This window comes from Crocodylus porosus, unplaced genomic scaffold (assembly GCF_001723895.1).
Source record: "Crocodylus porosus isolate Cpor-Errol unplaced genomic scaffold, CroPor_comp1, whole genome shotgun sequence".
Taxonomy (NCBI): Eukaryota; Metazoa; Chordata; order Crocodylia; family Crocodylidae; genus Crocodylus; species Crocodylus porosus.
In genome coordinates, this window is record NW_017728943.1 from 4,967,823 (window position 1) to 4,978,791 (window position 10,969).

Below are 10,969 nucleotides of genomic sequence, written 5' to 3' on the forward strand. Positions count from 1 at the left end.
TTTGCCTGGGGGGCTGAGACAGCAGAAGAATAGCAGCACTGTGGTGGGATTATCTGGGAAAGGCTTTGCTGGGAGCTGGTAGTTGGAAAACCTGAAATTTTGGGTATCTGATTTGTTTGATGGTGTTTGTAGTGCCTTCTTTCTTGCGCTTGTGTCAAGCAGCCACTTCTGCCTCCACGTTGTTCACTAAGCCACTAGGTTCCTCTGTACTAGCAAAGCACAGCCTTCTGTAAAACCAAACACAAAAAACTCCAAGAACCTACTTCCAGACCAGGAGCTGAATTATTTATTTAAAAGACTGGAATACTGAACATCCTCTGCAGGCTACAGCTTTACAATAAAGCTAGTCTGTGGCAAAAACATCATCCTTCCCTTTGGAAAACAACCCCGAGAGAAAGTTGTGCTCTTTTCTGCATTTTAAAATCTCTCTGAATGGAAGAAATTCCACTTGCTTACCCTCACCCCATTTATTTGCCTTTGAAAGAACAGGAATTTTGAACCTGGCCTTCTCTCTACCATGAGTGTGGTTTGGAAGTTCTTTCAGTTCCTAAGAAAAGGGGCAGGGTTGTATCACATCTAACAAGGGCTATTTTCCAAGTTGTTTATTTCGGTATGACAAATACATCTATGAAAATCCTCAGCTTAAAAATAAATAAAATGACCTCCCTCTCTTACTTCACCAGCATGTAGGGAGACTCCAGGGTCACCTTTACAACTACAAGAGCATGCTCATTCATGGAACCTTTCACTCAGCAGAACTGCAGATCATGTGGGGGTTGTGTCATGTATTAACACTACCAGTTCCTATAGAGAGTAAAAGGTCAGATGTCATTCCATTTCCAGACACTGGTTCTTGCTAGATCATTGATGGCTAAATGAAACATACCTCCATGAGCTGCTGACTTCCTCCTGGGCAGTACTAATAGGTTATGACCATATTACTGTTAAACTACACATATTTAATAGATTTCATAGACATTAGGGCTAGAAGGAACCTTGTGAGATCATCTGGTTCAGCCTCCTGCCCAAGAGGCAGGAAGTCAGCTGGGGGCAGAAGACCCCAGCAGGATAATCATCCAAGTGCATCTTGAATGTGTTGAGTAGGTGCTCGCACCAGTTCTGCGGGGAGTCTATTCCAGACTCTGGAGACTCGGCTGGTAAAGAAGTTCTTTCTAATGTCCAGTCTAAAATGGTCCTCCAGCAGTTTGTGGCCGTTGGACCTTGTTTTCCCTGAGAAAGCCCTGGTGAACAGACGTTCTCTGAGGTCCTGATGAAAACCCTGATATACTTATTGGCTGCCACCAAGTCCCCCCTGAGCCTACACTTAGCCAAGCTGAAGAATCCCGTGCCTCTCATCTTCTCCTATGGCCTGCTCTCATGACCTCTGATCATGTGTGTGGCTCTCCTTATAAGTAATGGAACAGGTACTTGTAATCCCAGTGTGTACCACAATGTGGCTGCAGCCCCTGTCCTTTTCTCCTTCCAACTCCACATGTAGAGGGCACAGAGTAGGCACTGCAGAGAAAGTAGGTTGTAGAGGTCAGAGATGAAAAAGGGAAGAAACAACTGGTACTCACATGTGCTCCAGACTTCCTCTCCAGATCCCCCTCCCAAAGCTACTCAAACCATTTTTTCTTTTTAAGCCTAGCTCCCTTTTGCTGACAGTTTTAGAAACTAGCTTAAAATTCCTGTCTCCTGACCTTCCCCAAAGTATTAGTATGAAAACTAGCTCCAAGAAGCAATGGCCTGTTCTGTCCTATGGTTTCAAAGCAGAAGGGAAGCCTCTCTCTCACACTGCACTCTGTCCTGCACTCAAAGATATTCAAACTGATCCCTGCAGAGAAACTGCACTGAAGTTCACTTGCTTCTGTGGAAGGCTTAAGTAGTATTGTTGAACTTGGTTGAGAAGCTTTACCACAAATTAAGTCTTTTATTACAGTTCTAATACATACTGTACCACACCATTTATTAAAAACAGATTAGACATTTCAAGCAGTAGACAGTACAAACATTTGCTCCCAAAAGATGGCATACATTTTTTGTTAGCTTTAACTCCTTGTGGAAAGTTTCCATTATGAAGTTAAATAATAGATATAATTCACCAACTGACTGTCTTAAAGAGTGGAAGGTGAACCTCTCTGAGCTGGTTTACAGTCAAAGGTGTGAATTTACTATGCTCCAACTACTCTGCACTCACTCCTTGTGTGGACATTCTTAGTGCGCACCAAGTATGAATTTACTTACTCCTCTTTCAAAGGTGACAAAGAGCAGCCACGTGGGCAGTTAACATGGAGTGGCTAGCGCACTGTAAATTCACACCTTGCATGATAACTTCCTTGTATAGACAGGCCCCAAGTTAGCCACAGCACAGGGCTAGAATACATCTGCATGCCTGAGCCAGCCTTACATCTTAAACTTAATAGACAACTCCTCTTGTTGTAGCTGATCTACAGGTTACGCAACTTTGGTCTCTGACACATGGAGCAGCATAATGACAAAATGGTGATGTGGGGCAAGAACCTGGGAAACTGGCAGTAGACATGTCCCCCACTGTCTCGTGAACTTTTGAATTGGCAGAAAAGAACCAAATTCCCTTGTTTTAAGGCAGGTACGAATTCTGCACAGACTCTATAAAAGACACTCAATGACCATCATTTGGGTAAAATTGTGTCACCAATAATTTTTAAAAAGTCCAGTAGCTAGACATTAAAAACACTTATCCTTTGCCTACTTTTAGAGCATCCATCTCTAGCACAAAACTTCCATCTTGCCCATACAATGTGTGTACTTTAGACATGTCTGTACATGGTACAAAGACCTAAAATTGAGGAGGGTGCAACAGTCTTTCCATGGCATGTTGCTGCACAGCAGACCAGCAAACCCAGACAGGTGATCTTCCTTAATGAATGCACCCATTTGGCTCATGTCCTGGGGAAAGGGGCTTGCGGTATTTGCACTGGATCCACACTCGATACATTGCCACTTGCTTCCCACGATTCACCTGCAGGCGCCGATCAACCAGATTCTGGACTTTTTCCAATCCGGCCGTTGTGAAGAGAACATCCAATTCATCTATGAGGAGTGGAAAAGGTGGTTAGGAAAGTAGAAGTGTTTTCAATTGACACTTATTTTCATTATAGCCTAAATTGCTCTAAGTGGGGGCCTGCAGGAATCTTTAATGGTTAAAGACAAGCCAAGCCAAGCCAAGCCAAGCCAAGCCAAGCCGAGACAAGGCTTCAGCAACATCAGGAATGAATTTATGCTCCCTATACTGTCTGATACCTTATATTTAAATGGATGAGAACATAGGACTTTTAAGGTTAGGGACAGCTGAACAAGAGCATATTTTTAAAGGGGTTTGATTAAGATGCTAAGTACCTTCAAATGTTCCCAAAGTCCATGGGACTAGAAGATGTTCAGCACCTTCTATTCAGAGGACCAGGCCTATGCTTTCAAAGCCACAGGTTTAAGCCCACAATCTTGTATATTTGACAGGAATGCTATTCATAATGGTTCATTTGCAAAAAATTCCAGAAAAGCTGCACTTGTGGAATAGGTCAAGCTGGGCATCAAGTGTTTTCAAGGTTGGAAACGTGTTTCAAGCCAAACAATAAGGAGGATGCATTCTAGATCAGGGTGCCCCAATACACTCCTTGCATGCAAAGTCAGAGACTTGAGGAGCTCTGGGAGTGTGCAATTTTGTGTTCTACAGCAAAGGACCTTTTGCTCTTATCAGAAGCCTGCCATGTCATAGCATCTGCCAATTGCTTTCTCCCTTTTATAATAAGCATTTTATGTTTATTTAGCAGCAACAAATAAGCCCTGCAGTGTTGAATTTTATGGCTCATTCAAGTAGAACTTAAAATGATCTTTATATATCTGAATAACATCTACCATTGCAGGATTGGAGGTGGTCACTTTAGTAACTTAGCTGTGTTTGTTGAAGGATAGAAAAAACATCTCCACCAACCACAAGGCAGCAGGTAATGTTGTTTTGTTGGAGTAGTGTCTAGTATCTTCATGTTGGGAAAGGCAAATATAAGGTTCTAAAAAGGATGGTTCCTCTGGCTCCCCCTTACTAGCCCATTTGCATGCAACTGTGGATGCAGCTCCTCTGCAGGAATCATACAGGTTCTACTGAGTAAGGAAAATGGGGAAGGATCCTCCCATTAGAAGGCGGAATGTGAAGTCTTACAAAGATCAGTGAGGACCAGGCCCAGATTTCCATGCAACTAACAAACTTTTAATGCTTCAGACCTGTTCAGGAAGGGTGCAGTATTGACAGCTGCTTGTTTCAGGGGGTTGCAGAAATTCAGGACGTGTGGAAAAAAGGAAGGTAATGAGATCAAGAGTATGGTGTCTGATCTCCTACCTTGTGTGAAGAAGTAAACTCTGGTTCCATCTCCTCTCACATAGAAGTTGTCAGACAGACACCGACCTGGGGGCAAGAGAATTTTAGAGTTTTACTGAATGAACTCATTTTAAAATTGGCAACAACGACTGCCAATCAACTGCATAAGGAGACAGAAGGTAAATTCCAGCCTCTACCTCCCTTCCCCTCCTCAAGTGTACACTCCACAGGAGGGGACTTGATCAGGTTGTCTCAGACAGAGAAGTCTCCTTTGTAGAGACATGTACCACTTACGTAGAAATACTCCATAGGAGATGAGAAATACCTTTCTTAAATCGGAGCTGGGCCAGGTCATAACGACCATAATCTCGTAGCAATATCATTCCTCCAGGTTTCAGAAGCCGGCACAGTCTGTTAATAATGCACTGCATCCTGGGAAAAAGCAAGCAGTAAAATTCACCTGTCTTTGGTAATGCTTCCTCCATCCCCCATGAGTTTTCCAAAGATGCAGGTTCATTTTTGTTATGTTTATTGTTTTAGTAAAAAATTCTCATTTGAAATGGTTCAGTAGATTTAAGGTTTGCAAAGGGGTCTATAGTAGGGATATTAAGACCATAGTGACTTTGTTTTAAGCCAGGGGTCAGCAACACTTTTCAGCTTTTAAAATCATTTGACTACACAATGCTGCCCAAGAACTTTTTAAGAGAAATTAAATTAGGTCTAGAGTATAGATTATAGTGAAGCTAAGGGATTAGGTTACATAAAACAGACTACTCTGAAAGTGTAGAAGAAGGAGTGTTAGAGTTTTAAAGACACTGAAAAGCTTAGAATTGGTGTGGCATGTCCTTGATAAATAATTACTACTACAGCTGAAGTGTTTTAAACACGTTTTTCACTCTAGGTGCAAGGTTCTTTTAAAATGACTGATGCATTTTGACACTTAACATGATAAGTGTCAAGGCCTCCAACTTGAAGGGCACCCCAGCACTATCAGAGTTTATGCGTAACTGTCTACTGCTTGAAATGCCTAATTAACTATATTTTGTTGAGGTGATGGACTACTCCTTATGATTTGTTATTTTTTAATATTAAAAGTTTATTTGGTTTATAGCAAAATCAAAGTTAGAACTATTTAATAAAAAGATTTCCTGAGATGTTTCTTTCTTTTTTTAGAGTCTGAGACAAAGTTTTCTTCTGAGCCACTTCAGGTGGAACCTGATCAATTAGCAGTGTGAATTCACAATTAAAATTATAGAAAAAAAACAGAGTGTCTGAAGCTGCAATTGTCTTCAGCTGTGGCTGCTTCGAAAGTCAGGTCTAAGCTGTAGCCAAAATTTACTAAAATGTAGATTAATACTACAAAGCAGTTTCCTAGCCTTTTTTAAACAGAATTTTCCCATTTTGGGAAACAGACTGTGCATATATCCATTGAGCTTTGCCACATGCCATTAAAGGGCCAATTATCTTAGTTATACAGCTTCTACATGACCCCATCCCCAGCTCTTTCTGGTCCCAGCTCCATATTTGCCAGACAATTAAATGGCGCGAATGCAGATTTATATCCCTATCAGAGGAGTAAAGCACAAATTATTTTATTATTTAAGAGAATTGAGTAATTATATGGAGTCATCTACAGTTTACTGTGGGACTGTCTTACAGATGTGATCTAGAGAAGCTACAAGCAGTTAATGGCCGCATTGTGATTAGTACAGACAGCTCAGTGGCAATAAGAGAAATGGAGTTAATTTTACTAAATAAAAGCAAAAGTGCCTGCGGTTATGCATCCAGGGCATGACATTCTAAGTGTATGGATGACTGCTAACAGGGCAAGGCCTCTCCAATCCTCTGGCCTGTCTTGGAGAGGTTATTGTTACAGGGCCTAATAATACTGAGCCTTCAATGACCATGGCAGCAGTGCCCAAGCTTTTTACCCTGCAGGCCAGATAGGCTGTGCCAGGTTCCTCCCAGATGCAGAGGGTTGTGCAGCCTGACCGTGATCCATTTGTCTGGGGTAGGGTGGAGCAGACCCGATCTGGATGCAGGAGGGTGGGGAAGAGCAGGCTGGTCCCATGCACAGATCCGGTGGGGGAGGGGGAACGGACAGACATGCCCCCGTCCCCCCTGACCTATGCTCTCCCGGGGTGTGTGCTGTGGTGGGAGCTGCCTCCCCATCCCTGCACCCCGCTAGATGAGCTGCGGCTCCATCCAGCACGCCACCTAAGCTGTGCAGCACCTGCCCTTGCCCCAGCCCCACTCCCTCCCTCACCGTAGGGGCCTTGATCTGCCTCTTCCCCTACAAGAGACTTACTATCTGGACCCTGCTCTCCCTGCTCCTGGCTGCCTGTTTGCTGCGCTGCAGCTGCACACATATATGGGGCATTTAAAATCAGCATCATTATTGGCCACATCAACTAAAAAAAGCCAACTGCCGATGCTGTCTATTTTCCTTATATTGGTGTCGATCCAATATGGGACCAATGCATTGGTGTACCTGTAGTTACATCTCCTCTTTACCATGAGAAGCACTATACACTTGTATTAAAAAATATAAGATATTTTTACCACCTGAACACTTCTTGGAGATTGAAGCAGCGTACTACTTGGCTGGGGGGTGGGGAGGGAGAATGGGGACACAGCCAAATAAATTTAGATCTAAAATGTAGGCCATGTACTATCATAGGTCCTAGGGACTGGAAGGGACCTTGCAGATTGTTGGGACCAACCCTCCTGCCACCCCCCCAATACTCTTTACTTTAAGGCTTCCTCCTTTAAAAGAGTTAATTTGCTGTACATGTTCACTGAGCATGTTCCTTGAAGCATGACCATTGCAATTTGGGGAACCAGGGAACCCAGGACTGAAGTCCAGCCTGCATCCAGGCACTGAGGAAAACCAGTAGTAAAGGCTAGGTAGGTGGAACCTGGTAAAATGTATATGAAAAACAGAAGTTTTGCAAAGTCTAATATGAATGTTTTCATAATATAAGTTCTCATCAAAACTCCTGATCTGGATCCAGACATTCCTCAGAAGTGTCTGGAACCCAAATCCTGGGGAACTGGTCACAGGTGCCAAAAGCACAAAATGACTGCCCATAGAATGATGATTGTTGAACCTGAATGAAATGCAAAAAGAAGCACATAGGCCGAGTCCTTGAATTCAACACTGATTTCTATCTCCCAAGAAGCACTGGACTTCATACATACTCTTTTCTTCCCTCCAATCAATGATACATTCACTCTATTCAAGCAGAAAACTACTAGCATAATATCAGAGACTGACTTACTTGTCTGGGAGAACAGCTGAGAGGACAAAAATGAGAAGGACGACATCAAGACTTTCCTCTGGCATTGGGTAAGGACTTTGATCATTGCACAGATCATGAACAAAGGCAAAACACCGAGAAGAATCATATTCTGCATTGTTCTGTAATTAAAGGTGACAAGGACACATGCTGTTAGACACAAATACCAACACTATGGCTACGTGGTTTCCATTTTGCTTTTATACACTACAGCGAAAGATCCAAAGGCAGTGAAATAAGCTGTGTGCCTAGAGCTACTAAAATATTTGAGTGGTGTCAGGTAGGGGGAAGCTATGAAATATTAATAAGCACATGTGAGGCATCTATTAGAGCAGTGATTTTCAACCTTTCACTTGTGGGCCACTAACATTTTTCAAGTGGAGGTGCAGACCCCTCTGAATTGTAACTGTAGATATTCCCATACTTTTGATTCATTGTAGTCATCTTTTTCACAGACTCCTCAGAGAGTCTGCAGACCCCAGGTTGAAAACCACTGCATTCGAGCCTTGACCTGCTATAAGGACACATCTCTCTTAAAATGACCAGGGCTAGGAAAGAGCAATTTATACCATTAAACTAGAATTCTTTACAAGATACAAAAAGTTGAGGCTAGTACTTACTCCACTGAAATCAAAAGCAAAACTGATCAAATCTCAGTAGGGGAGGACTGGATATTTCAGTCAAAAACACCAAACCTGAATTTCTGAAGTTATGTTCTGAAAACTATTTTTAGGTCCCCAAATAAAAGTAGCCTGTTTTTCAGAGGTGCCGAGCAACCCCAGAAGCCACAGAAATGCAGAGTCTAGTCAGCTTTATTTAGCAGCTGTTAGGTATGGCTGAGAATTAAATGACGCAGTGAAGCAACTGTTCCTTGCTGCTGTCCCTCTTTTTCCTTTATCAGTACCTATCATTACACATGGGCTGATAAATTCAATACTTTGTTTCCAAACTCTGTTCTAAGCAAAGATCATCAAGATTATCTGCCATTCCACTGCTAATCCTTAACCCCCTCCCACTCTAGCCAACAAAGTCAGCATCCACACTAACATCTCCCCAGTTGCCTGTGCAAAAGCAATTAAATGCCATTTCCAGAACCGTGGTAATATCAATGATACAAGTGAATCAAAAGACCATTAAGAGCTGGAGACTGGAAGAAATGGGACTTCAAATGGTTTCAGACTTCAACAGCATCTGGTCTAGAGCATCTGGTCTAGAAATGTGATGCCAGCAACAGGGGAAAGGAAAACAAGCTGACACCCAGAACCAATGTAAATACTGTTTTTTGTTCTTCCTCCCTTCAGTCCCCGAGGCACCAGTGATCTGTTCCTCTGGTTTACTTGCACTAGAGACAAGCACCAAGCATGAACAAGGTGCTGAAGAGCTGAACTGGTGAAGGCAGTGCCAATAGTAGATCTCCGCAAATGCTATGAAAAATACCAACTGTGATTTCAGCTAGGATTTATGCACTATTATTAAGTTTACCTGGACAAGATCCACAGCTGTGGTGGAAAAATCACAACAGTAAACAAAGAGTCCTGGGTCACTGAAATAAATACAAAAGAAACAGGAAGGTTATTTTCCCCATAAGGTGCTCAGCGTAGCGTCTAAGCTAGGAGGATGACTCATGGACAGATCACAGCTTTGGAATGTCGAACATATTGAATCCTGGGTTTTATTCCCAGTGGCTTTTACAATACTGGGTACATCATTTTTCCTTTGCACGTCTTAGTTCCCTGTGCATACATTGTTGGGAGTTCAGAAGGGAGGAGACAGATTAGGAAACTTGTGTGTAAAATCCTTCGACAACCACAGCTGAAAGGAGATAGAAGATATCACTGCGCTCAGCTTTCTGCAGTCCCTCAGCAGCCTTTTAACTAGCAAAAGTTATCGACAGAAACTACCACTGGGTGCATTGTTTGTGTTCGGGCTCCTCTGTGTGAGGAGAATCTGCGTATTAAGAAGAGGCCACACACAAAATCCTTTCTGGTAATTTTCCAGTGGTCTGCTTGTGATGCAGCAAAAAACCCCCAAACCTACTAATCCCCATAGAAGCTGCTTACTTGTTGGTTTGTAAAATCGGGAAGACAGTATTTCCAGCACCACAGCCAACCTGTAGAAAGAGAAGCCAGTTATACACCTTTGTTGACTCCCTTCACCTAGTTTACCATCCATTCTTCATGAATGTTTCAAGGGATCCCCCAAGTTGTGGCCACTAAAGGAAGACTCCAGTGACCCCCATGGACCAGATACAGACAGCACCAAACACCTGACACTCCCATTAATAATAAGACAGTAAGATGCCAGGCCCCTTTCAAGATCAGGCCTTATATTTTGGCTTCCATAGGAAACGACCAAACTAAGTACCCAATTGTACTAGAAGGCAGACAATCTTGTGTGAACTGTTTGTTATTGCTGAAAGCTGTTACTGCTGGAATCCAAAGCATAACAATCAGTCTGAGTCACTCAACAGCTTCAAAGGCCACGGGTTACTCTGTCTTTGTTTGGAAATCAAACTAAGAGGGAGGGTGGGAAAGAAGGAAGTTTGCTTTGCTCTCATTATAGCTGCACCTTCTTAATTCAGTCTCCTTTTTTGGATGCGTCTTCCTTAAATGTAGGCCTGCCATGCCGCTGCCTCTTACTACCTTTACTTCTTCTCCGAAGAGAAGCTGGGCCATAAAATGTATTTTAGGGCTTTTATCCCTGCATGTTTAGGAAATTGGTGGAACAACTGAAGTAAGTGGAATGGAATGTACCAGTGGAGGTCTGAATGAAAAGGGGTACAGTAAATATCCAGGCAGTATATGCTAACATGAGCTAACTGCATGGATGATTTGGAAAACTGCTTATTACAGGGCTTTGGGTGCTGGGATCCTGCAGGGAGAGAGAAAGGTTTCAACACAGCAGATCACTATTACACTTATGCGCAAAAACCAACCACAGGTTGGTGTTGGTCAACTGTACGCAGTATAAGACTTGGGGCACAACATCAGTAAGCTTGGCTTTAGGAGCATAGCAATCCCATGAAATCCTACAGCCTATTCTGGGACCCCCTTGTGCATCGTTCTGAGAGCTCACAACTGGCCAAGAGCAATTCAGCATCAATGTGGAGGCCTATAGGATTCTCCAAGCGGGCTACAGATCTTTTTTTTTTTGCAATTATTTTTTCCAGAGTTTTATGCCCCTCAAATCAGTCGCAGGATCATGGGCAGAGGGAAGCTTTATGAACAAGGCAATGAACCAGCTTTCTACCCAATTAAAGGGTATTTTAAAGATGCTTTCACACTGGATAGTGATAACATGCCATTTTGAAACCCGGATG

The 10,969-nt window shown here is 42.8% G+C and overlaps 1 protein-coding gene across 2 annotated transcripts in view; it reads right to left on the bottom strand.

Annotated features, from left to right (window-relative positions):
- Positions 1-1,910: 1,910 nt before the first annotated feature.
- METTL2A (methyltransferase like 2A) overlaps positions 1,911-10,969 on the bottom strand; it is a 29,207-nt gene continuing 20,148 nt past the window's right edge. Inside the window, exons 4-9 of one of the 2 annotated variants that reach the window (XM_019548487.1) lie at positions 9,711-9,760; positions 9,133-9,193; positions 7,633-7,772; positions 4,677-4,783; positions 4,373-4,438; positions 1,911-3,072 (exon numbers count right to left, since the gene is read on the bottom strand). In XM_019548487.1, the coding sequence (XP_019404032.1) occupies positions 2,900-3,072; positions 4,373-4,438; positions 4,677-4,783; positions 7,633-7,772; positions 9,133-9,193; positions 9,711-9,760 (597 nt within the window). In that variant the 3' untranslated portion in view covers positions 1,911-2,899. Of the gene's footprint in view, positions 3,073-4,372; positions 4,439-4,645; positions 4,784-7,632; positions 7,773-9,132; positions 9,194-9,710; positions 9,761-10,969 lie in introns of both variants that reach the window. The other variant, XR_002103361.1, reaches the window with a different exon arrangement.